This window comes from Heloderma suspectum, chromosome 3 (genome assembly GCF_057233095.1).
Source record: "Heloderma suspectum isolate Gila_16-S chromosome 3, 16-S_ref, whole genome shotgun sequence".
Taxonomy (NCBI): Eukaryota; Metazoa; Chordata; class Lepidosauria; order Squamata; family Helodermatidae; genus Heloderma; species Heloderma suspectum.
Genome location: NC_139460.1, coordinates 196,870,376 through 196,897,522, shown reverse-complemented (window position 1 = coordinate 196,897,522; position 27,147 = coordinate 196,870,376). Strand labels below are relative to the sequence as shown.

Genomic DNA, 27,147 nt, shown 5'->3' with positions numbered 1-27,147 from the left:
AAAACTTACTTCCAAACAAACACGCATAAGATCTTGCTGCACCAGCAGGGTTAACAGACGCACAGCGTTCCTGCTCCCTTAATAATCAGTGGACAGAGGGAATATAAGAAGGGGCAATTTCTGTTACCTTGCACCTGAAGTGCCCCAGCCAAAAAATTAGAAATAAACCCTCTTGCAGACAACTATTAAAGGAGTCCTATCCTCTTTTGCATTTGGTTGCCTTGTTTTGGAACAGGAAATCAACAGGCAATCTCTAATTCGCACTTTTTGTTTACAAGAATTCTGGTACCTAAGGCTGAGTGCCTCTGAGCATCTATCAAGTTCCTTAAAACAAAATACCTAAGTGTGAAACACCATAGCATGCATTCAGGATGACTTTCTTTTGTGAAAGGAAATCTTAGGGCGCGATCCTATTGGATCTGCCCTAGATACTTGTAAGCCTCCAAACTCGGAGGCTTGTGAGTATCCGGTGCAGAGTGGGAGGCCTGGTGTAAGCCTACGCGACCTTGGAGAGGCAGCTGGTGTGGTTCTCTCAGTGCCGGCTGCAAGGGGGTGGTGGAGGGGAACTTGGATCCTGGGTTTGAGGTTGGAGTGCTGTCTCTGACCTTGGATCCAGGAATCCGAAATATCCTATGGCCCCCCCAGACTCTGTCTAGGGTGACAGGATTGCTCCCTTGGTCACCTATCCAAAGACGATCTGGTTGGACCATGAAATGTGGTGGCCTATACCTCACTCCCACCCAGCAAGCCTGTCTTGGGGGTTAGAAGATAGTCAATCATTCAGCTGTGCAGGAGAGGGTTAGGCTCTATTTAATTGGCTAGTTTGTTTGCACAAAATCATGCAACGGTAGAGTTGCCTGCTTTTCCATTTGCTCCCGTAACTCTGCCTATAACAGTCTGACCCACAGACATTAACAAGTAAACACGTTTATCACCATGCTGTGAAAAGATGGAGGGCATGATAACTGCCCACCAAGCTGCTGTTAGGCACACAAGCAAGCCAATCTATTTTGTTGTTGTTGTTCTGGACAGTTAGAAAGTCATGGGCAGATCTGCCAAATGCGCCCTCCACAGTCTTTGTGATCCTCTTAGGACAGAGCTCCATGTTGCAGCCCAACATCCACAAGTTTACGTTCTCTACACACAGCTAGCTTTCAGTGGCCATGCATGAGCACTGTGCTACAAACACAGTCATCACACTACACTTGGTGCACAGCCATGCATGTATACAGCGAGAGCATAAGAAGGATTGCCCTACTGGGTCAGACCAAAGGACTAGCTAGATTATGGCTGATCCAAGACATTTTGCTGCCTGACGCAACAAAGGACAAGATGGTGCCAACCATCCGTTCCATGTACAGAAGAGGGCCTTTTCTGCTGTGGCACCCTGGCTGGTTCGCCTGGCACCTATGTTGTATTCCTTCCGGCACCAGGTGAAGACTTTTTTATTCTCTCAGGCATTTTAGCATTTTAGTTTCCTAGGCTTTTAGCTTTGGTGTTTTAAATCTGCATTTTAAATCTCTGCATTGCTGCTAGGGTTTATTCAGGTTTTATTCTGGTTGTGTTATGTTGTGGTTTTAATGCTTTTATATTTTATACTGTTTTACCCTGCACTTTTCGGTTTTAATTTTTGTGAACCGGTCAGAGAGCTTTGGCTATTGGGCGGTATAGAAATGAAATGAATAAATAAATACAGAAGCCAGCTAGACTAGCAGTTGAATCTTATTTCAACACTGACAATGGGGCAACATCCTCCACCACACCTGAGGGCAACAAGCTAGCTTAGGGGTGCTGGTCAGGCCGTGGGGTATGCACAGCTCTGTCCTCCATCAGACGGAATGGCTGGGAGGGCTCTGGTGCAGTGGCCAGGGGGTTGTCACTGCCACCCCACCCCACCCCACCCCACCCCACCCCACCCCAGAATCTGCCACCTTGCTCTGCCTAATGGTAGGGCCAGCCTTGAAGTCCTGTTTCCAACAGTAGCCAACCAGATGCTTACAGAAAGCTCACAAGCAGGACAGGGAAGCAGCAGTCCTCCCTGTTATTCACTCCTTCACGTACAAGTATTCAGAGGTACCCTGCCTCAGACTGTTAGAGACTCGGAGTAGATCAGTTAGATTCCCCCCCACCCCCCGGCTAGGCAAACCTCAATTTCTGGTAACTGGCCAAGAGGATAACCTATTTAACTTCATAAGGAGGTGTGTTTTTGCCTGCGGACAATTTCCAGGATTGAGCGTCTGTAGTTCTAATTTTGAGTAAGATAACATTTTTCTAATTACTTCTCCACCCATGGCAGGAATGTCTCCACAACATGAAGACTGTGCAGTGACCCCTCTTCACCCTTCTGAGGTATCAGTTAGAAACAAAGAGACAGGAAGGCGCTATCATTTTTCCTCACAGCAGTGGCCATGGTGTGCCATGCAGAAGCTTTGCTTGGCATGAGTGATCACATTACCATGAATCTTAGTTGCTGCAGGTGTCAACATTTCTTCCTTCAGAACTTGAGAAAGCCAGAAGACACTCCTAACAGCATAATCTGCCCAGCCTTCCTATCCTGTTTATTTTGTTCTTCCTATGTAGAACTCAGCCTTTTCCCCCTCCAAGTGCTATCCAGTAAGGGGAAAAACATACCTCATCAAGTAGAGGTATGAAATGCTATTTATGCTGATCTAAAAAGTATTGAAGAGATTATACAATTTCAAATGCAACCCATTTTGAAGAACTAAAGAAAATATTTTTAATTTTAGAAAATTTCTACCCTGCCTTTTAGCCTCCTAAAAGGTCAAGGTAGCTTCCAAATTAAAACACAGAAATAAAAGGAAACACAAATGCAATAGATCAATTAAATTAAAATAGTAGCAAGAGACATAAAACAATCAGATCAGTTTAAAAATACACTTCCACAGCAGGTTAAAAAAGATGAATGGTACTGCAGAACAGAAAAGTCTTTGCTACCCGCCTAAAACTCAAGAGGGGGTGGCCACCAAACCTCTTTTGGGAGGGAGTTCCACAATCTGGCTACCACTACTGAGAAAGCCCACTCTCATGTTCCTACCAAATATATTTCCAGAGGAGGCAGGACAGAGCGGGGCCTCAGAAATCGAATGTAGCGCATGAGCAGATTCATGTGGGAGGAGTCGGTCTTTAAAGATAACCTGGTCTCCAGCCATTTAGAGCTTCATAGGTAATAACTAGCACTTTGAATGGTGCCCAGAAACAAATCAGAAGCCAGTGCAAGTGAAAAAGAAGTGCTGTAATATGTTCTAAGAAACAAATGCCAGAAAAAGGTCTGGCCACTACATTTTGCATCAGCTAGTTTCCAGACACTCTTCAAGGGAAGCCCCGCGTAGAGTGCATTGCAGTAGTCCAATCTGGATGTCACCAGGGAATGAGCTACAGTGGCCAGACCTGGATGATCCAGGAAAGGGCACAGTTGGGCACACAAGCTGAAGCTGAGCAAAGATACTCTTGATCACAGCTGCCAACTTAGCCTCCAGGAGCACTAGCAAACTGCAGACCAGGTGCCAATCAAGGTGCTGGTTGTTACCTTTTAAGCCCTAAGTAGTTTGGAGCTATGCTACATGAAGGACTGTCTCCTCCTGTGTGAATCTGCCCATCCCTTAAGATTGGCTGATACAGACTTCTTGCATGTGTCAAGGCCTTCAAGGGTATGGTTGGTGACAATGTGAAAGAGGGCATTTTCTGGGTTAGCACCCTGTAAGTAGAACTCCCAGCCGCAAGAATGTAGATTATCTTTTTTATCAGTGTTTTATCAGCATTTGAAGACTTCTCTCCTTCAGCGAGTCTTTAACTGGGTTGCTGTTTTATATTAGTTGGCTCTTTTGAACTTATGCTTGGTCTCACACCAAGAACCCTACAAGGTAGGCCAGGCCCAACTCGGCTACAAGTCCTCCCAGGATTACCCAGTAGCTTCCCTCCCAGGCCAATAGGCACTGTATTTAGCACTGAAGTTATACAGAACACACCACACCAACGGGAAGTTGGATAAAAGTTTATTAAGGGAAAGGAACAAAGAGGAAGGGAAAGGGGAGAGGTGGTAGGTTGTACAGGAAATTACAAGTCAGTTACAATACTCAAAAGCAAAACCAGAAATGCCAATCACCTGGACACACACGCCCAGGAGCAAAACAATAAAGCTAGCTAGTCTATCCTATACAAACCAAAGTATGGGTCTCTCAGGATAGCCATCGAGCAGCAAGACACCCTAGTACTGTCAGGGCAAAAGAAAAGACACCCAACCCCCTTTTATTGCCCAGCCCTAGCAACTCAGGGCAAATTTGAAACACCCAATCAGAGCCCAGGACACCCCACTCCACCCTCCAAAGAGGCTGAATCTTCCCACCAGACACAGCTGTTATCATTTTCCCAATCAGCTGGAGCAGAGTGCGGCCTTGAGCTGCCAGGCTGAGAAACGGCCAAAAAACAGCTTCCAGGTGGCTACTTTGTACATGACAACCCAATCGGCTATCATGGCTTTAGCTTCTACTACCCTCATTCTTGACATATGTTGTTTTCAATTTGCTATTTATTTCATTATTTTAATGATGTGGATTATTTTTACCTCTGATAATGTTTTTGGATTTTGTTAGTCACCTTGAACATCTCCATTGGAGGGGAAAAGTGGGACAGAAGCCTGATCCTTCAACAGAAGTGTAACCCCATCCAACTCAGGCCATAACTCCAAGCCTAGATCAGCTGTCCTACCAACTAAACATACTTCTGTTTTATCTGGATCAACTCTCAGCTTATTGATCCATATTCAATCCATCACTGCATCCAGACAGAAGTTCAGGACCTCCACAACTTCCTAGGCATTAGAACGAAAGGAGAGAAATTGCTGGATATCTATTGCTTATTGATGACACCCAACCCCAAATCCCCCAATAACCTCCCCCAGCGGTTTCATGTACATGTTGAACAGGATGGGGGACAAGATAAAATCCACAATTCCAAAAGCTACAGGGTTGAGCAGCTGTCCCCCAGCACCACCTTCTGGAACCTATGCTCTAGATAAGTTGGAATCACAGTAAAACAGTGCCCACAAACCCCATTTCCATGAGACAACCCAGAATGATACCATGGCTGATGGTACTGCAAGCTACTGAGATGTCCATCAGAACCAATAGGGGTGTACTCCCCCTATCCAGTTCTAGGCACAGATTATCCACCAAGGCAACCAAAGCCATTTCAGTCCCCAAACTGGGTTGGAGCCTCAACTGGAAGGGATCCAAGTTACCAGTATCAGCCAAGAAAGCCTGGAGTTGAACTGCCACTACCCACGCAAGTACCTTGCTCAAGAATCAAAGTAAACAGGGTGGTAGTTATCCTTAGCGATGACATTAAGGGAGGAATCCTATGGCTGCTAGTCAGCAGCTAGACAGCCACAAGGATATGTCGGTTTCCAGGAACTGACCTCGGAGCCTGCACTCAGAGGTCAGTTCCCGGAGAACCAACCTTCCCCTCCTCCTGTGCTGCCTCAGAGGAAGCTTGGAAAGGCCCCACGCTCGGAAGAGGAGCACAGAGCAGCAAAAATGAGGCATTCCTGGGTGGGAACGGCAGAAATGACAGTACGACACATCCTATGTATCATCCGGCAGCTGCTTTCCCCACTCCACTGTCCTGCAGCTAGACAGCTGAAATCGGCTATCTAGCTGCAAATGCAGGGCAGCTGAAGCGCGGAGGGGACCATCCCCTCCTTGCTTCTCCTGCCCTGCATTGGATAGGCGTCGCCTCTGAGTTCGGAGGCGGCTACCTATCCCTATAGGATTGCACCCTTAATTACTTTTTTTTTTTTTAAAGCAGGGTCCTAATCACTGCTCCTTTCAGAACAGGCATAGGCATTCACAAGCGTCACCAGCCCAAGCATCCTCTAGTCACCTTCACAAGCAAGAAAGTGCAAAGGTCAAGCCTCAAACCTCCAGACAACCAGTCTACATCCTCAAGGTGAATAAGCTGAAAGTTATCCATCAGAACAGAACAAGCAGATGCTGTGGGGTCATCCCTTTCCATGTTTGCTCTACACATTTACTTTTTATATATATTTACTCTAAGACCCACTGTGTTCAAGTGCTGGTTAAGCCAGTTTTGCAGATTTCTGAAGCATTTCAAGCTGTCACAGTACATGTGCATCAGCTTGCCACTGTAAATCCTGGAAATGGCAGTTCATTTATATTTTTGGTGGAGATGCAAGTAACTCAAGGGTTTTTTTTAGGAGAGTATGATTAAAAGGGCCATAGTTATTTAAATACATTAAATTTATTATTAAATTATATGGAGATTTCAAAAGTCAGAAAAGTGATAAAGAATTCATTTATAGTAACGAACACTGGCATTATTGCAGAGTAAGTTTTGTCTGACCACACTTGGGACAGAAGACAATTGCAAACTTTAAACAGGACCTTTACTTAAACAGGCATCTTATTCATACAACTAAAGCAGGCAAAGTAACCAGGCAAAAGTGAAATCAAAACCAGAACCCCAACTCCCTACATGGATTCACCATTTAGGGTGTAATCCTATCGATTGCTCCCTTGATGATCAGAAGCCCCCAAGCTTGGAGGTGTCCAATTATCTAGTGAAGGGCAGGAGAAGTGACAGAGGATCTTCATCTCCCTATCCTCCCACCCTACAGATTTTGGTAGATGGGCTTTTTAGCACATCTAGTAAGGGCGTTTTGGAGAGCGATGAAAGGAGACTGGAGGAGGTGGAGGATCTCATATCCTGGCCTCTCCGGTTTCCTCCCTTCCCCGCCCAATGGAACACCCCCTTTCCTCCTCCTCTGAGGTCTGTTTTCCAACCTTAAAGGGCAGCCAGCGCAGTTCTTTCCGCAGTGGCTGTGAGGGGGTGGGGGAGGAGGGACGGATCTCTGACTCCCCTTTCTGAGGTCAGAGCGCTGTCTCCAACTTTGGAAGGGGATATCCGAATAATCCTATGGTCCCTAGGATGCTTGCCCAGGATTGCTCTCTTAGTGGTTTTTGAAACAGTTATTTTCCTCTCCATACAGTGGGTTTTAACTAATGGCTATTGCTCGGAAGGCTGTGGAAAACAGCAATTGCTTCAGATCAGTCTTGGAGGAGGTTCTTAGTTATGATAGTTATATGAAATCCCCATGTATAAAGGCAACAGATCAGCTGGTTGGGACTAACAGCGGAGGGTTATTTCCTTAATGCCCTTCCTGTAAGCTTCCCAGAGGAATCTAGCTGGTCATTTAGACAGATGCACTAGATGGATTTTTGGATAGGCCCAGCAAGGCCATTCCTATAAACTAAAGTGGTAGATAGTACAGACTAAAAAATTCAACAGACCTTTGAGTAAATGGAAAATGGGTTTCAGGTGATCTGGATAAATAAATCATTATTGGAACACATTGTACAGAAATAATGGAAAAACATGCTTTTGTAGTTTTCTGATGGAAAGAAAAATGCAGGCTTTGGGGGTACTTTACAGCTTTCCCCCTGAAGTCTCTGCACTCTGCATTAGTCCTCTTAGCCTATCATTTACTATACAGACTCCACCTCTGCTAAATAGTTCTGGGAAGTCATTCTTTCCTTTACAGTGTCACTTAACATTGTTCCAATTCACAAAGGAATTCACATCAAGCTGCCTGATGATCCAAGTAGAGCAACACAAGTTGGATGAGATTTCCAGTAGCCCAACATGGTCTCTGCAAAGGACCTGTGCACCTATCAGAGAAGGGAGGCACAAACAGCAGAAGACAGGGCCGCCAAAGTTCTAAGTCCGGGCTGTTTCAGACACTGCAGAGCAGCAAACCTGGGTTTGTCTCAACATGTGCACTTCAGTCACTGAAAGTAAACTATGACAGACTAAAAATGACATGGACAAAATGGAGCTTCCCTTCTGGTGTATATTAGAATCAGTGGCATTTTGCAGAAGTCAGCAGAATAGGCATTTCTACAAAAATCCCACTTGAAGCCCCAGTGCTTCCTACTTGGAAAATAAACAGGCACAATCTGCCACAAGACAAGTTTGAGACTGAAAGATGTAGAAGAAAATAAAGGTAGTAGAAGTATAACATTTATTATCTTAAATATAAAGAAGTATATACAATCATTTCCACATACAATATAAAATGGAAAAAAACCGTTTTCCCCTTCACCAGTTCTATAACAGTTTAGCAACTGCTTGTTTCCTCTGTTCTGCAGTCATGTGCTCACAGGCTTCCAAGACATTTGCTACAATTAAAGTCTGCTGAACTGTTTTGGCTTTCACCCAAATTCTTCCATTCATTCCCAACACCAGCTCAAATGGATAAAGTTCTCCCAAATCCTGGATGATTTGACTGTCTGGAGCTAAGAGTCTGAAACCAAAATAACAGAAGGTAAAGGGAAAAAAGGCAATGAATGGTTGTGGTAAATTCTTCATATTTCAAACTATTAAGACCTCAATTTCTTTGGGACCTAGCCAAATCCATGTACAAGTTCAGACTATATATATATATGCTGAAAAAGTGGAATTGCAATAAAAACTCCATAGGGCCGCTCACCTTTAAACCAAGGAGCTGTGCACCAGAATACTACTCCATACAATAGTAGATGAGGTGTATAACGCTGTTCCTGAATTGTAATTCTTTAGATTGCTGGCAGGGGGGAAGGTGGGGAGAGGGTATTGCTCTTCCAACTATAGATATAAAAACCCCTTCACCTAAAAAAAAAAAAAAAGTCAAGGAGAACAGTTCTTGCCTGGCCTTCTTTCCAATGTTAGGGTTTTGTTTTTATGAGCAGGGAATGTTTTCATGGAGAAACATTCAATTATCTGATCCCTCTCCTTCCCCAGCCTGAAGTAGTACAATTCAGGAAGACATTGTATTGGAAATCCTGATGGAATGTAGTACTGATAGGTGGCTTCTTTAGAGGTAGAAGCTCTTGATCCAAGCCTCTTTAGATGTAAAGCTTTGTGGGGACATACAAAAACAAGCACACACAGAGCATGCAAGCATAGGTGCATGGAGCAGAAGAATGAGACTGCATATGTAACAACCCACGTGGGTACGAACAAGCACAGCCTCCTGCCTGTTTGCCACTTTCACTTTGAATCAGCTTTCGGAAACAACCCAGGAATGCCTGGTTCCTGAGTTGTTGACATGATGTGCGAACCCTGCACTCTGGATTGTTTAGGGTTAAACAACCCAGAGTTCTACCCCAACAAGCCATGGATTCCTGGGTTGTTTCAAAAAGTGGAAGCAGGCAGGAGCCAGTGTGCGCCTTCACACTCGCTGTTTGATCTGTGAACCATGCCCTAGAGAGTTTATTAGAGACATCAGGCAAAGGAACAGTATGCATACGCACACAAATTACTGTTCTAAATTCATCATATTTATACAGTGGCAGAGCCCCATTGCTCTTATTCAGGACATGTCAAAGCATGCATTTCTCTCAAAGCACATGTCTACAAATGTCTCTAAAGAGATAACTGTACCTCCTTTTAAGTGTAGAATATGTATTACAAGGGAGTGCCCTGCCAAATATTACAGAGAGTTGTGTACATAATGCATATCTGAGAAGGTTCCTTCACAATGCAGACTCGGAACTGTTCTTCTTTTGACAACCGGTTTTGCTGAATCAGTGGGGCTCAATTTATTATAGCTCTTAGGCGTCAGTTAGGCTATCCTTTTTTAAAGTTATTTCAGCCATGGTTTATAATGAATATGGCAAAATTATATGAATCCTAGTCAACATGCAACAGTTGTACCAAAACATCAACGGCTTGCATGACCTAACCTAGAGAAGGGCATGAAGGAAATAATTGGCCAATTATTTCCATGCCTAAGAAGATAAGGCATGCTAATAAGAACTCTATCATACTTACTTTCTTATTAGGCCTAATGACACCTTGAATAAGAAACCATCTTGTCCAATGACTCCCATTCCATTTGCTCGGCCATTACTGTCTATACAGACTATTTCAGGTTCCATATCTTTATTGGCGACAATGAATTGGCCATAAATAAGGTCCCCCACCTAAGAAAAATAATACACATTCAGAACTATTCCATCTATTTATGTAACATTTTATGACAGGTCTCCAGTGTTGCACTTCACCTATTATACAGAGCACTGAGAAAAAGCAATGAGATACGTATATAGCTCTGCCTCAGTGTAGACTTACCTTTTCAATCAGCTCTTCTTAGTAGCTATTGCAACCACATTGTCAGAAATTGATTTAAATAGAGACTATATTGTTAAAGTGACAAGAGCAACAATAGCTCTGCCCAATGACTCCAGTGTGAGGACAGATGTGTCACAAGTATACAAGACTGTTCATCTGAAGTGTAACTCATATACTATTCAGTTATGTTATTAAAACTGACGAATTTTATCAAGAAAATGTTTTTGCCAGTTATGTAGTTGCTGGCTATTCTCAATAAACAGGATAACAAAAGCCATGAGTTGTAAGGTTGGCACATCAGTCAACTCAACAGTCAAATACTGTCAAACTATGGTCTGATATCCCAGTTTAACTAACCAGTTAGAATAAGATGAAGTTCCCCAAGTTTGGACATCCCACAGAACTGTGGTTATTAGTTCTAAAGCAAAAGAACTAATAACCACAGTTTTTTAATCTCGTCCACAGGCTAGAAAATGAGAAGCATTGAGGAGGATAACATCACGAGCCTGGCGCTTGTTCCTGTAATGCTGACTATGATTTAGCACTGCATCTCAACCAATGAGCTGTATCACCTCTTTTTATATTAGCAGGGTACAACAATGCATGGATTTATTTAAATTTATTTAAAGTAAAGAAATATGTATTTTATATGGGAACTTTTTAAAAACATATAACAGCTTATAATATATCCAGTCTAGCTTAGAAGTCTTGGCTGATCTCAAGAGCTTTTCTTTGGATTACACCGCCATCTTAGCCAAGCAGTATCAGGAGATACAACCACTTTAAATTGTCCAACATTGTATTTTTAAGAGGCATCCAAAAAAGCAAAACACAAGAAGCCTGTTTCTGTAACTCTTGGCTATCAAAGCATGGCAATGAGTAATTTGTTATCACATGCCTCTTTCAAAGGTCAAGATCTCATGCCAAGAATCAACAGAGAAGAAACATACAAAGGAATTTAAACTCTATTCAAGATGCATATTATTTATTTAAACATGTCCACACAGCGATATTCTTAAAGCCTTCTGACTAAAGAAAAGAGGTGTTGACTCAACACTACTATTTTGAATTAACACAAGCTTAACAGTGCAATCCTATGCACATCTACTCAGAAGGAAGTCACAAGGAACACAATGAGACTTACTCCCAGTTTAGTGTGTATAGACCTGAGCTGAAAATCACTGCTGTTATCATATTTCAGAGTCCTCACCTGCACATTTGGCCTGTTTCTTTTGGTTGCACCTTCAAATGCCAGGTAGGACAAAGATGCTTGTTCACTTCCTCCAACATCCAATTTGAATATGTCCCCAGCTTTGGTGGTCACTATGCCTATCACGTGATCTCCCTTGACTGGGACGTACTAGTAACGGAAAGAATTAGGATTTTAAAAAGAAAAAAGAGGCCTTTTAAATATGCATATTACTTTTCTTGTACAAAACAAACAAAAGTACCGATGGTATGCAGCACTCTACTCACATACAACCCAACATCAACAATTCAGCCTCACTACTGAAGACTATACAGTTCCTTTATAATGAAAATACTACTACAAAGACAGCATTCATGTCCCCAAATACTTTTACTTTAGCAACAGCATTTAAATCTGAACATATTGATAATGTATTAATTCGGATAATTGGCATTTAGTATTAGAAACTAAAAATATTCATGAAAATTGCTGATGTGACAAGGATATATAAAAAAGTGTATTGATATAAAAACTTCATTAAATTATTAATTTTAGAAGAATAAAGGAAATTTTAGTTTCAAGGGGCAAGAAAAATATAAGGATTGCAAACAATCACCTGAAGGAAGATGCCACAAACTCAAGCAGAACAAATATGAGTATGTATATTGTTTTCGTGTGTCTTTCAAATGCTTATTCTGTGAGGGAAACCACACAACCCAAACCAGGACAGGGAAAGGTGATGCCCCGGATGTAGGCAAAACACACTCAAGTGGTGGGTTAGGAGCAGACTTCACTTGAGATACAGTCAGGGCCAGAAATATTGGAACAAGGATAACTGTTTTGGCAGTTGGCCTCTGTACACCACCACATTGAAGTTGAAAGGAAACACACCCAGATGGGAGCGAAGTCAGGACTTTCAGCTGTAATTCAAGGGGTTTGACAAACGTGGGGCACTAACCATTCAGGAAGGACAGCCAGTGGCATACACACACACCTATCATTGGTGGCTCATAAGTAACGGAACAAACCAACACCATTTCAAACTTAAGGGTTGCCTTTAATACCTGGATGAAAATCCTTTGCAGTCAATGACTGCCTGAAGTCTGGAACCCATGGACATGACCAAATGCGGAGTTTCCTCCCTCAAGATGCTTTGCCAGGCCTTTACTGCAGCTGCCTTCAGCTGCTGGTTTGTGGGTCTTTCTGCCTTCAGTCTTCAGTAATTGAAAAGCATGCTCTATGGGGTTGAGATCAGGTGACTGACGTGGCCATTGAAGAACATCCCACTTCTTTGCCTTCAGAAACTCTGGGGTAGCTTTTGCTGTATGTTTTGGGTCATTATCCATCTGCAATATGAAGCGGCATCCTATCAGTTTGGCAGCATTCAGCTGAACCTGAGCAGAAAGCATAGCCCTCTACACTTCAGAATGCATCCTGCTGCTTTGATCAGCAGTCAGGTCATCAATAAACACCAGTGACCCAGTTCCATTGGCAGCCATGGATGCCCATGCCATAACACTGCCTCCACCATGTTTGACAGATGATGTGGTATGCTTTGGATCATGAGCTGTTCCTTTCCTTCTCCATACTTTTTTCTTCCCATCATTCTGGTACAAGCTAATCTTGGTTTCATCAGTCCAAAGAATCTTATTCCAGAACTGGGCAGGCTTTTTAGGTGTTTGCTGGCAAAGGCTAATCTGGCCTGTCTGTTCTTGAGCGTTACCAGCAGTTTGCACCTTGTTGTGAAGCCTCTGTATTTACATTCATAAAGCCGTCTCTTGACTGTAGATGTTGACAATGACATGCCTACCTCCTCAAGAGTGTTCTTGACCTGGCTAGATGTTGTGGAAGGGTTCCTCTTCACATTAACAGAATTCTGCGGTCATCCACTTGAGTTGTCTTCTGTGGTCTTCCAGGCCTTTTGCTGTTGCTGAGCTTGCCAGTTAATTCCTTCTTTTTCAGGATGTTCCAAGCTGTTGTGTTGGCCACTCCCACTGTTTCTGCTATCTCTCTGATGGGTTTGTTTTGTTTCCTCAGCCTAATGATGGCCTCCTTCACCTGCATGGACACCTCTTTGGACCTCATGTTGGGAGTTCCAGGGAACAGCTACCAAATGCAAATGTAACACTCAGAACCACCTCCAGGCCTTTTATCTTTTTGATTGGTCATGGGGTACCCAGGAAACAGGCCACACCTGGCCATGCAGCTGCTTGCCAGCCATTCATTCCATTACTTATGAGCCCCCAACAATGGGTGTGTGTGTGTGTATGCCACTGGCTGTCCTTCCTGAATGGGTAGTGCCTCACTTTTGTCAAACCCCTTGAATTACAGCTGAGAAGTCCTGACTTTGCTCCCATCTGGGTGTGTTTCCTTTCAACTTCAGTGTGGTGGTGTACAGAGGCCAATTGCCAAAACAGTTATCCTTGTTCCAATATTTCTGGCCCTGACTATATAACAGGCTTACATCTCGAGGTAAGTTGGCTGAGATCAGCCTCATGGTCACTGTCCCTTGCAGGAAGAAGTGAGAAGAAGAATAGGAGAGTAGGGGGAGGAGACAAGGAAAAGGCAATACCATCTCCCCTCCCACCTGACTCAGGTATGTATTAACCCTTCAAGTTCAGGTTCAGTGACTCATGGTTGGAGTCCCTCCAACAAAAGGTACAACATAAATGTTCCAAATGAAAATAAATGAATGAGTGGTACTTCTATGTCAAAAGCTTCACATTAAAGTAGTAAAAAAATTGGCATGATCCAGCCCACATAAGCACTTAAGTAGGTGCTTAAATCTCTCCCACTGAAATCAGACTTAAAGCAGAATCACATAGTGACATCACCACCAGGCCAGCCATTGATCACAGTGGATGCTGATGGGCCTAGTTAACCACAAGATAAAGGGCATAACTCTCTATTTCAAGGCTGGGAAACTCCCAGGTGCCCCAGTTTGATGCCAATAACTAGGACTTCGAAATCTTGTCCTACCCCTACCGTAATAGATGGTTTACACACCCCTGCCTGTTTTAAGATAAGAGAGAAATTTGCTCCACAAGAATCTATATTTCTCCAAGATAAGGAACATATTTTGTTTCAAGATGTATAAGCAACCTACTAGGGTAAATCCTTCCAAGGTGATATTCTGCAAGACTTAATACCACTACACACACAAAATTAACAAGCTAGTCTCCGAAGCCCCTTCATGGATCACTGCCTTGTTGTGGAGAAGGGGCTTGCGTAACTCAGTGAAGCCATAAGCTACGCCATGCAGGGCCACCCAAGATGGACAGGTCATGGCGGAGAGTTCTGACAAAATGTGGTCCACTGGAGAAGGAAATGGCAACTCACTCCAGTATTCTTGCCAAGAAAACCCCATGGAACCTATCACAAGGCTAAAAGATATGACGCCAGAAGATGAGCCCCTCAGGTCGGAAGGTGTCCAATATACTACTGGGGAAGAGCAGAGGGTATTTCCAAGTAGCGCCAGAAAGAGTGAAGCAGCTGGGCCAAAGCCGAAAGGACACTCAGCTGTGGATATGTCTGGTGGTGAAAAGAAAATCCGATGCTGTAAAGAACAATATTGTTTAGGAACCTGGAATGTCAGATCAATGAATCAAGGTAAGCTGGAGGTGGTCAAACATGAGATGGCAAGATTGAACATCGACATCTTGGGAATCAGCGAACTAAAATGGACAGGAATGGGCAAATTTAATTCAGGTGACTATCATATCTACTACTGTGGGCCAAGAATCCCTTAGAAGAAATGGAGTAGCACTCATAGTCAACAAAAGGGTGGGAAAAGCAGTACTGGGGTACAATCTTAAAAACGATAGAATGATCTCAGTACGAATCCAAGGCAAACCATTCAACATCACAGTAATTCAAGTCTATGCCCCAACCACTGAGGCCCAAGAAGCTGAGGTTGATCGGTTCTATGAAGACCTACAACACCTTCTAGAACTAACACCAAAAAAAAGATGTCCTCTTCATCAGAGGGGATTGGAATGCTAAAGTAGGAAGTCAAGAAATCACCGGGATAACAGGCAAGCATGGCCTTGGTGTACAAAATGAAGCAAGACAAAGGCTAATAGAGTTTTGCCACAAACACTCTTTTCCAACAGCACATGAGACGACTCTACACATGGACATCACCAGATGGTCAATATCCAAATCAGATTGATTATGTCCTTTGCAGCCAAAGATGGAGAAGCTCTATACAGTCAGTAAAAGCAAGACCTGGAGCTGACTGTGGCTCAGATCATGAGCTTCTTCTTGCAAAAGTTTGGCTTAAATTGAAGAACGTAGGGAAAACCACTAAACCATTCAGGTATGACCTCAATCATATCCCTTATGAATATACAGTGGAGGTGAGGAATAGATTTAAGGGATTACACCTGATAGAGTGCCTGAGGAACTATGGACGGAGGTCCGTAACATTGTTCAGGAGGCAGCAACTAAATTCATCCCAAAGAAAAAGAAATGCAAGAAAGCAAAGTGGCTGTCTGATGAGGCTTTACAAGCAGCTGAGGAAAGAAGGGAAGCGAAAAGCAAGGGAGAAAGGGGAAGATATATCCAAATGAATGCAGAGTTCCAGAGAATAGCAAGGAGAGACAAGAAGGCCTTCTTAAATGAACAATGCAAAGAAATCGAAGAAAACAACAGAATGGGAAAGACGAGAGATCTCTTCAAGAAAATCGGAGATCTCAAGGGAACGTTTTGTGCAAAGACGGGCATGATAAAGGACAAAAAAGGCAGGGACCTAACAGAAGCAGATGAGATTAAGAAGAGGTGGGAAGAATACACAAAGAAAAGGAAATACAGGAAAGATCTTAATGTCCCTGATAGCCATGAGAGTGCGCTCACTGAACTTGAGCCGGACATCCTAGAGAGTGAAGTCAAGTGGGCCTTAGGAAGCATTACTAACAACAAAGCTAGCGGAGATGACAGTATTTCAGCTGAGCTATTTAAAATCCTAAAAGATGATGCTGTTAAAGTGCTGCACTCAATATGCCAACAAATTTGGAACACTCAACAGTGGCCACAAGACTGGAAAGGTCAGTTTACATTCCAATTCCAAAGAAGGGCAATGTCAAAGAGTGTTCAAACTACCGTACAATTGCGCTCATTTCACATGCCAGCAAGGTGATGCTCAAAATCCTACAAGCTAGGCTTCAGCAGTATGCGAACCGAGAACTACCGGAAGTACAAGCTGGGTTTCAAAGAGACAGAGGAACTAGAGATCAAATCGCCAACTTTTGCTGGATCATGGAGAAAGCAAGAGAATTCCAGAAAAACATCTATTTCTGCTTCATTGACTATGCTAAAGCCTTTGATTGTGTGGATCACAACAAACTGTGGCAAATTCTGAAAGAGATGGGGGTACCATACCACCTTACCTGTCTCCTGAGAAACCTGTACGAGGGTCAAGAAGCAACAGTAAGAACCAGACATGGAACAACCAATTAGTTCAAAATTGGGAAAGGAGTACGACAAGGCTGCATATTGTCGCCCTGCTTATTTAACTTATATGCAGAGTACATCATGAGAAACGACGGGCTGGATGAATCACAGGTTGGAATTAAGATTGCTGGGAGAATTATCAACAACCTCAGATATGCAGATGATACCACCCTAATGGCAGAAAGCGAAGAGAATCTAAAGAGCCTCTTGTTGAGGGTAAAAGAGGAGAGTGCAAAAGCTGGTTTGAAACTCAACATTAAAAAAACTAAGATCATGGCATCTGGCCCCATCACTTCCTGGCATCTAGAAGGGGAAGAAATGGCAGCAGTGACAGATTTTATTTTCTTGGGCTCCAAGATCACCGCAGATGGTGACTGTAGCCATGAAATTAAAAGACGCTTGCTCCTTGGGAGGAAAGCTATGGCAAACCTAGACAGCATAGTAAGAAGCAGAGACATCACCTTGCTGACAAAGGTCCGTCTAAGCAGAGCTATGGTTTTCCCAGTAGTAACGTATGGCTGTGAGAGCTGGACTATATGGAAGGCTGAGCGCCGAAGAATTGATGCTTTTGAACTGTGGTGCTGGAGAAGACTCTTACGAGTCCCCTGGACTGCAAGGAGGTCAAATCAGTCCATACTAAAGGAAATCAACCCTGACTGCTCATTGGAAGGACAGATACTGAAGCTGAAGCTCAAATATTTTGGCCACCTAATGCGATGAGAAAACTCTTTGGAAAAGACCCTGATGCTGGGAAAGACTGAAGGCAAAAGGAGAAGGGGACGGCAGAGGATGAGATGGCTAGATAGCATCACTGATGCAATGAATATGGACTTGAGCACGCTCCGGGAGAGAGTGCAGGACAGGAAGGCCTGGCGTGCTCTGGTCCATGTGGTCACGAAGAGTCGGACACGACTGAACGACTGAACAACAACGAAGTCTCCGAAGGTCAAAGCATGTTTGTCTGTGTGCGACCAAAAAAGCAGCTCACTTTCCAACCAGGCTAAAGTGCATACCAAATCAACAGTACAAAACTAACACTTCCACAGTCTTCCCACACCATTCCTGGGCTCTAGGGGGTAAATGGACATAGACACACCTGAAGAATATACAACCTTTCCCATTTTTTAAAGATGTTATCCTCTTACATGTCTAAGGAATCTTGAGAACTGGAAACCTGTGAAATGAAGGGACTCTCTCAACAATTTTCTACACAACTTGTAAAGAAAACTACAGCAGATAACCCAACTTAAAACTGGATTACGTTTGCCCTGTACTCTGCCTGCCATTTCAGGTTTAGAATCAGAAAGCTTAAAAAGTATTAGGAGACTAAGGTGCTCAAGAAACAGCAGGATTTCCCACTCGGACATACTCGGGACTGCTAGATGTCAGCATTCATAAGTGCAGAAGCAAAGAAAATCTGGAAATATGATCCCTACAGAGCCAACTAAGGAGACACTCCAGTTTTCTTTCCTCTTGGGGGACCTTTGGAAGGAAAGAAGAGCAAATTTCGAGACTGCTCAAGTATCAAGCAAAGAAGGCTTTGCATAGGACAGCCTTCCCCATCCCGGTACCCTCCGAATGGGTTGGGCTGTATTTCCCATAATGCAACTGGCTGGGGGATTATGGGAAATGTAGTCCAACACAGAGGGCACCAGGTTGGGGAAGGTTGTTCCAGAAGAACTAGCAGTGATTACAGGTGGGAGGCGAGAGCTGGGAAACAGCCAGCGCAAATCTCCCTTGAGCCGCACGCGCACGTGGCTTTAGGCAAGCCAGTATTCTCTGCCTGCGCCGCATACACCATTTGGGGATCAAGACATCAGCCTCCCTTACGGGGCTGTCGTAAGGGGTTTTTAGAACACATTATAGTGGTATATAAAATATTGTTGTTCGAATAATCCGCCTTCCCTTCCCGCCTCCTTAATCATCGCTTGAAAATTCTAATCTAGAATCCGGGAAGGGGGGGGGGGAGAATCACCACAGGTGTCCCCGCCAGTTACCCACCAACGCATGCGCAGCCTCCCTCCTGGAAGCCCCGCCTTCCCTTACCCGCTTCTGTTGGGAGTCCACCCAGTAAGTCCCTCCGCAGCCACTTCCTGTCCCTCCGGAACCTGCCTGTCCTCCTCCGGGGCCCCGATAGCGTAGCACCCCGCATTTGGTGACCAGCAGGCCATCCCCGCCGCGCCTCAACCCCGGCCCACAAACCAGCCGCCCCTTCTGAGGCCCGCTGGTGGCCAGACGCAGCCGCTCGCCGTCCGCCTCGGCCTGGCCAGGCAGAAGCAGCGCGTCCCCCGGCAACACCACCTGCCCTACCCGCTCCTCGGCCAAGCACGCGCCGCCCCCCGCCATGTTTTAAAAAATCGCTTCTCGCTGAGGCGGGAGCGACGCTCCGCGCGCATGCGCAGAAGAGTCCCTCTTTCGCGCGCCCTCCCACTTTTGCCAGGGTCGCCGCCCGCGCTGACCATAGAGATATAGTGTAGAGTAGCGTTAGCTGCTTGGCGTGCTGTTTTACTCGTGATCTCCGTTTAACGCTGTTGGAGGGATAAAGGCGTACCGTGTCTTCATGCATGTGAACGACAGCTGAGCGCTGGCTCTGAACTGGGGGGGTCGAGCAGTTACGTTTGCTGCAGCCGGAGGCGTGCGCATGAGTGTGGGGGGAGATACTTTTGGCTGCGCTGTTTCCAGCGTGAAGGTGCGACGATTGCTGGAGATATGAAGTATGCAAACGGCGTTGGAGGCATCGTTGAAGAGGGGATAATTGCAGCTTTTGCGGGGGGATTATAAATCAGGATTGCCGGAAACCATCCTCTCCCTCTCTCTTACACGCCCAATTTGCAACGACAGTGTTGCCGTAAGGCATACTACCTCAGCACACGCCGTCCCCGCTACCTACACCTAGGTGTGAATTCTTACTACAAATTAAAAGCAAAACAAAAAAACTAACGCAAATTGCTCATATCTGGCACACACAAGGAGACCTGACTTTGAAATAGCATGAGCGTCCAGTGGGGGTAGAGCGGCAACACGGTGCTACCAAATCAGAGAGAGGGGAAACGGCAGCCAGGCTCTCCTCCGTCGAGCCGAGGTACATCATCATCATGGCGGTCTTCCAAGAGTAGAGTCCTAGCAGCGGGTCTGCAGGTGGCCGTGAACGCCGATTCTGGATCCACACAGCCTCCCACAGTGAGGACATAGGGTTAGCCTAGATACAACTCCAGCTGGGAGTCCCCTTGCCGTCTACCAATTGTTACTGCTGAGGACTTCAGAGGGAGACAAAGCAGCAGCCCGTCCTCTGTGTCCATGACCTGCTGAACTCTGCAACTAAGAATTTAGTGCCTGAATTTGCATTTTTTCCTCCCCCACCGCCCATCCCTTCCTTTTGTGTCATGTCTTAGATTGTAAGCCTGTGGGCTGGGGCTGTCTTACTTCTGATCTTTCTAGGCCACTTTGGGAGCCGTTTTGGTTAAAGGGCAAGATAAAGATGCTATAAATCAATAATTAATAAATAAATCCGATTGATGAAAGTCCTTGAGTTCTGTTATCTCCTACAAGCAGCTGTCAGTTTTAACTGCTAAAAAGAAAAACATGGCATTAAAAGAACCCACCCCCTAGTAAGTGAATATAAGGCAAAAGGAATGGTCAGTCTGAGGCTTTTTAAAGTTTCTGCTCCCAATGCCAACCACTCTTTCATCCCAATCATCTATTTTGCCAGCCCTTGTTGGGAGGGAGGGGAATATTCCCCTCTTGCCTAAGACTTTACACACTAGCATTACACATTCAGAAGTGGTGATACCTTGACTTAAATTTGTCAGCCTCTCCAATGATATTGTCAGGGTGGAAACTGAGCTGATAGAACCCCAGAGCAGTTCTGATTCTGAGGAGGATCAGCAATCCATGGGAGAGGAGCCAGCTCATCCCTCACAGGCACAGCAGCTGGCAGAGATTCCTCCTGCCGGCATTCCTGAGATAGTGACCCGGGCAGTGAGAGAGTGCAGGAGGGGGGCTTGCTAGATGCTCAGTGCAGACGCAGGGAGCAACGAGTGATGGAGGGCGCAGAAAGGAGGCGTAGCGCGTTTGGCGCGCAAGCAATGGCCGCATCCCGTGGACCCAAGGGAAAGAGGGAGGATCTCTCCCTAGCCCATAAGTTCAGGGTCTTCAAGTGACTCTCCTTCAAATGGGGACCAACTGCCTACTCGGAGCATAGGCTACTCTGCTGTTCATTGCTTAGTCGCTGGTGATTAGCATCTGAAAAAGTCATTAAGTTGTAAATGGATTAAAGCCTTGAAAAGAATCCTTTTGTCTGTGTCTTGAGTTGGCTATTGGAGTGTACTGAAAGAGGCCGCTAGGGTGCTCCTGACAGATACCACATTCACAGTGGTACTTTACACATACATAAGGGCCAAGACTACCCGGTGGCACTTTACACATGCACAGCTGCAGTGTGGTCTCACTCCATCTTCATAAGGCACTTATTTCAAAGTGTGTATGAAAGATATGAATGTTTTGAGTTAGGTGTTTTGAATAGTGGTTTCCTCCATAGATAGAAAAACATACTTGATTGACAATTTTATTCTGACCTGTGTAGAACAAGCAAAGTGAACTAGCAAACAAGAGAGCCCTTGTTGAAAGTGAGCAGCTACTACAAAAACAGAGTGAATGAGATTCGAGGTGATCAGTAGCCACTGGTGGCCCTTATAGTGAAAAACAATATCCTACATGGTCTTACTGCGAGCAAGTCCCAATGACCCATAGCAGGCTATGAATAAACACGCACAGGCTCATCTGTAAGTTCAATGAGTTTGTGCTACATTTCAGAATAGTTTACTGTCCTAAAACTTTCCACTTTCCCCTTAAGCCTGTACACCGTAGGACTGCTACCTTTTATTGACAAGGTTTCTGCCACTTAGGGCTGAGTGTCTCTTAGCAAACCGGCGAGAGAACTTGTGAACTGCCCAGAGAGCTTCAGCTATTGGGCAGTATGGAAAATTGAATTCAGGAAAATCTTTCAAAAAGGGCCAAAAGGCAAACTGCTCCTAAGCATGTGCAGAATGCCTATCTTTTCCAAATAATTATTTCTCCTCCAGAGGTGCTGTGAAAGCTTGTGTCCTGGTAATCAACCAGTCTCTCTCTTTGAAGTGGCAACCTACACAGGCTGCAATGCCTGTGAGATGGACTGGGATGGGATGGGAAGCAGTCGCTTGACTGTGAAGAGGCTTGGGCTCTACTCTGGTTGGACAGTTCATCTGTACAACACACATGCGGTTTTGCAAAATACACCCTGCAAAATGGTTCCATCACCTTCAGGGATGAAGCTCCATCTGATGATCTAGGGTGAATGCAAATATATCCACAACACATAACCTTCACAGCACGTGTGCTACCTTAAAAACGCAGCCACATGCTTTGTGATGCCTTAGTGCACAGAAATGCACTGTGTGAGGCAATAGCATAGTCAGTAACAGCAAGGAGAAATCAGTTGATTTTTTTTCCTAGCTTGCCAACTTCCTGTTCTGATGTATAGCCAAGTAAATAACATTCTGGCTGCAGGCACCCTTATTAACTGCAACAGCACTCCAGCCAACAGCCACCATCAAGTGCCACAAAAAGCTGAAGTCTGATTACAATATTGAGATCCCAATCCTAAATGCATTTACTTGGAACAGGACTTGCTTTCACATAATTGTGCTTATAATCACAGCCTCGCCTATTTCTGATAAGAGGCTAAAGCTGTTCTGTCATAACACACAAATTAACAATTCACAGTACTATTAGTTTATTCTTGTTACTCTAAGCAAATCTATAAAATTTTAAATTGGGTACAAAGCTGACTGCCTTTAACTGGATGAACTTATATGGGTTAAAAAGGATGCAAACTTAAGAAAAGGTGTATAAGCCCAGAAACAGATTTCACAACACTTATTCTCAAAAAGCAACGGGCAAAATTGCATACACAGCACGTTCAAGTAGCTTAAACAGGAAGTCTATCTCCCCCCGCCCTCCGCACAGGGTGAATGTGTAAAAAGGAGCCTAAGCAAGGATGCCCACCAATAGACTTGTGAAGCCCCTCCTATGCTTTCTCCCCTCTTATAGTGGAATGCAATCCAGGCAAGTCTGCTCACACACACATCATTTCTCTGTTTGGCAGAAGCATGGAAGAAAATGAGTCCGCATAGATCTAATCTCTGGGGCTAGAGCAGAGGTCTTTCCCAGGCCACTACTTAGGACCTTTTAACTGGAGGTGTCAGGAACTGAACTTAGGACCTTCTTGCAAAGCATATGCTCTACCATCAATCCCTCCCAAGGAAGCTAATCTACTTGTGTATATCCCATGGCTGGAGGCCTATATTGCCAGCAATGAAAACTCTACATTCCAATAATATAAATAAGCCGCACATGGATGGTTCAATTCTACAGTGTACACAAGCCCAGCTGCTCTCTCAAATATTTTAAGTTACATCTGCAACTATTACTAACTTCAGTTTTCTAATTGAACAGTGAGTTCAGCAGTGAACAGAACAGAATGATTCATTTGCTTATGGTTTATTAAGCTGTGGTGACACCATCTGGCTGACAGCGGACACACAAAGATAAATGACAACCATCAAACTAGGTTTTTTAGACCCACAAGGATTGAGTAAGCCTAGAGTACACACCCTGAGGACTACAAGCAAAGTTTTGCAACACTGTCATGAAAGGTTTGCTAGTCCAGACTGAACCTTTTTCCTTTTATTATGGCAATTAGCACAATTTAAAAAGAACTCTTGCTTCAGTTTAGTTCTGCTGAAACCACTGATATTTGTAGGACTATGGTAGTGCTAATATACACAGTTACTGAATTGCAGCCCATCCCAATACATGTTTATTTGGAAGCAAGTCCCATTGTGTTTAATGCATCTTACTCCATAATACACATGCATAGGATTGCAGCCTTAGTATTTAATTTCTGAATAATTAACACTGTAAATAGACCGATATTTCTCTCAAAGATTTGACAGAAGAGAAACAGAAGTGAAACATCTGATACTTCTATTTTGTTAAGATCACTCATTTTTATTCTTTCTGAAAACATGAAAGGAAAAAATTATGTATACATTCATTGTGAATATTTCACACTCCCAAAGGAGAAGACAGTCTATCTTAATTCCTTATAAACTACAACATTTCAAACACTGATAAAACATGAACAATTAAAAAACTTGATTAAAATGTAATTTTTATACATCATAATTTACATAGCACTTTACAGAATAAAAACAAACAAACCCAGAACACTTTAAGGACAGGTCCCTGCCTCAATGATCTTATGATTTAATAAAAAATAAATGCCTGTCAACGCAATGCTTTGAAAATGCAGAATAGCTTTGCAGACACAGAAGGCCAGTTTGTATTAATGGCAATCTGCTTGGGAGAGTGTGGGGCCACTACTGAGCTCATGGACAGGGAACACTTCCATGGTGATGCCATTCGTATAAAGCAGTGCCTTCATGTGGGGGCTTATATTCACCATCACATGATTTGTACCAATGGCCTTTTTTATTTGCACAATTCATATTGGCCACATATAAGGCTTGCAAAGAGGCACAAGTTCATGTAATGTATATATAAACATAGATAAGCAAAGCACAGCTTCCCGAGGCGTTCCTATGTGGGCTCGGGTCAACTATGATCTAGCCCAGAGTGGCTACAATCTTGAGAATACTAGGGTTTTTCAAAAATGTGAATTGCACCCAAAAAAGCATCTTGTAAAATGTTATTGCTTCATGAACATAATTTCATTCTAAGGACAGGCGTTCCAATCCAGAACAGCACCATAGTACGGTGGGGGGGGGGGTACGTAGGCTTTAACCCTCCCAATCTGGATTGGCCCCCCACCGCGCCTGCAATTTATATTGTCAAATAGTGGTTCTAGCCACTGCAAACAAGTGCATGCTGCAACTAGGCCTTGCTCTTGTCCAGTGAGATGTACCTCTGAGTAGATATATATAGGACTGCACTGTAAATAAATGGATGAATAACTGTTAAAGGCACAAGAAATGGCCCAGTAAAGAGATGACAAACCTAAGCACAATTACTATGTTTAAGTGCCTAGAAAGTACAACTTGGCTTGCTTCTGTTCTAGCCACAGATCTTAGCCATCTCTGAGGGAAGGTCACAGAGTAGGACAGAACCAGAAAACAGATATGGTATAACTCCCTTATTCTGCAGGATCATCTAGCAGCCTCCCCTCTCCGACAAACCTGTACAACCCAAACCACAAAAATTTACCACAAGTCAAGAGCAGGTGCTCCAGTCTCCAGTCACAACCACTCTGTCAACTTCCACCTCTCTGTATGAACTCAATGATCAATTTTAAAAGTAGTTGGTAAGAGGAGCTTATTGGCCTAGCCCTTGGGTCTCCCAAGCAGCACATGTGGGTACAAAAGTATACATGAACACCTCCCCCAGTCCCTGCTGACTGCCTTTACCCCACTTCGGAAGTAGGAAGAGAGCAGTCGTGTCATTGTAAGAGTGGAGAGGAAGTGAGAAGAGATCACTCCTTTCTACTTTCTCTTTTATCTCTAAGTTCTTTTCTAGGCTGACATGAGCAGCTTGGCAAGAGTTAAAGTGATCAGGATTCACATTGCAAAAATACTGAAAAAGAAATTGGGGGTTGGGGGGAAGAGTGGAGCAGCTCAATGGGGGCGGGGGTGTGATGAGAGAAGGAAAAAGCAGAGCGTGTCTGTTTTCTTTTTCTTTCTTTGTGTCGCTGTGGTGCCCCATCCCGTGTGTGCCGTTTCCTACCCCACAATTCCCTCTCTGGGTCTGTGTGCTTGAAACTCCCCTTTTGGAAACAAGCTTTTTAGAGATGTGCACATTTTGGACATTAGATGCTGACCATCTGCAATCGGACATTAATGTTCAAATTACCCAGACCCATATAATTCACAAACAAAAAGGAATTGGCTTAAAAGTAGTTTTAGTTCTTACTGCTTCTTCGCATCAATAATCAATGTATTATTTCATAATACATTTCATAAATATATTTCCCTCCCAGGGAGGTACTGCTAATTTACATCTCAACAAGGAATATTCCATCCACAAAGACAGAAAACAAACCTAGTGAAAGTTCTTCTTATGGACAGGGAGCCATTCTGCGCACCCCTGTTGTTTACTCAAATTCTAACTTTTTCTCTCCTTATGTTAACTGTTTTTAACTGCTGGAAGGCTGGCTTGATGTTGCACTGACTGCCCTCTATAAATTTGGCCTATTTGTTACATCTTTCCTGTTTCAGGGTGGCCTGACAACCACTTTGTTCTGTTCTGTGTCCATTACAGATGTTTCCTCTCTGACTCAGCCATCCTGGAGATTGCTCAGGAGTTCCCACCTTACCGGAAGTGGCTTTTCAGCCCTACCTTCCTGATCCACAGGTTAAACCTAACCCAACAAGGAATGTCCTCCTATCTGCAATAACAACAGAGAAGCTCACTGGATAGAGGGTTTTGTTTTTCCCCAGACTTGTAACATTTCAGAATACAAGTAGAAAAGTTGCATGCAGTAAGCCTCCTTGCGCATACAAGGCTACCATGTTGAGAAGAGTTCCCCCTAGTCTTCCCCTAAACATGTTATTCTGCTATGTGCAGAAAACAAGCAATATTTATGAAGCAGGGACCCACAACACAAAGTTGCAAATGCAATATATTCCCATTGATCTCTGTGTATCATATGCATACATCATAAATATACCTATATCTCAGAATAAAGTTGACTTGTCTGCACTGCTGCTTTTATGTCCTAATTTTTTAACCTGTAGTTGGGGGACATTTGATAATGTTGTGTACTTGGAGGGCAACAGTAGATTAAAGGTTAAAACCCATTGCGTTAGACCACTACCAACCCACCGCCTTAGGGTGGAATTGAGCGATACCCACAGAAAACAATGGAGAAATCCAGGATTTTAGCATAGCCATGTGTCTCCCCACCACCCCAAACAAAAAGTAGCAATAAAAACAGGAACACTGAGCTTTCAGCGTGAAGACTGAAATTCCTTCTTCAAGCAATGAGCTCCTGTAATATTTTCTTATCTCTATACCCACAACATTCTGTAGGTTTTGAAAGTTCACAGATCCTGGAAGTTCACAGGGCCATTCTTTTTATTTTAAAATATTTTTCTTTCACAGTTTTTTATTCCTAGAGAGTCTCTGGGGTACACAGAAACCACTCCCTTGGTTTGGGGTGGGTTGGTTTTATTCCAAACTGACATTCAGCCACCCAAGTTTACTATTAGAGGGAATTATAACACGATATATTCACATACATGTTGTTCTGTTTGGTACTCACTTCATTTAAACTCTTTTCATCCCTTTCTTTAACAGTCAGCAGATCT

The 27,147-nt window shown here is 43.9% G+C and overlaps 1 protein-coding gene across 3 annotated transcripts; it reads right to left on the bottom strand.

The window, feature by feature from the left end:
- Window positions 1-3,996: 3,996 nt before the first annotated feature.
- EXOSC3 (exosome component 3) lies at window positions 3,997-19,163 on the bottom strand. Of its 3 annotated transcripts, XR_014789328.1 has the most exons (5): window positions 18,788-19,163; window positions 11,357-11,506; window positions 9,847-9,998; window positions 8,525-8,682; window positions 8,036-8,338 (listed from the first exon to the last, which is right to left on the bottom strand). XR_014789328.1 is itself a non-coding variant. In XM_084845279.1 (4 exons), the coding sequence occupies exons 1-4, from the start codon at window positions 19,130-19,132 to the stop codon at window positions 8,143-8,145; spliced, it is 798 nt and encodes a 265-aa protein (XP_084701405.1). In that variant the 5' UTR covers window positions 19,133-19,163; the 3' UTR covers window positions 3,997-8,142. The 3 variants fall into 3 exon arrangements, 2 of the variants coding, with proteins under 2 accessions (XP_084701405.1, XP_084701404.1); XM_084845279.1 differs by lacking the exon at window positions 8,525-8,682 and having other exon boundaries at window positions 3,997-8,338; window positions 18,833-19,163; XM_084845278.1 differs by lacking the exon at window positions 8,525-8,682 and having other exon boundaries at window positions 4,004-8,338.
- Window positions 19,164-27,147: the final 7,984 nt, after the last annotated feature.

Excerpts from the sequence above, each read along its gene's own strand:
- EXOSC3 (XM_084845278.1), bottom strand. The coding sequence starts at position 19,132 with ATGGCGGGGGGCGGCGCGTGCTTGGCCGAGGAGCGGGTAGGGCAGGTG. Across the intron at positions 11,507-18,787 it reads GGGAGGCTGCGCATGCGTTG|TACGTCCCAGTCAAGGGAGA; the intron begins GTGGGTAACTGG and ends TTCCGTTACTAG. Across the intron at positions 9,999-11,356 it reads GAAACAGGCCAAATGTGCAG|GTGGGGGACCTTATTTATGG; the intron begins GTGAGGACTCTG and ends TATTTTTCTTAG.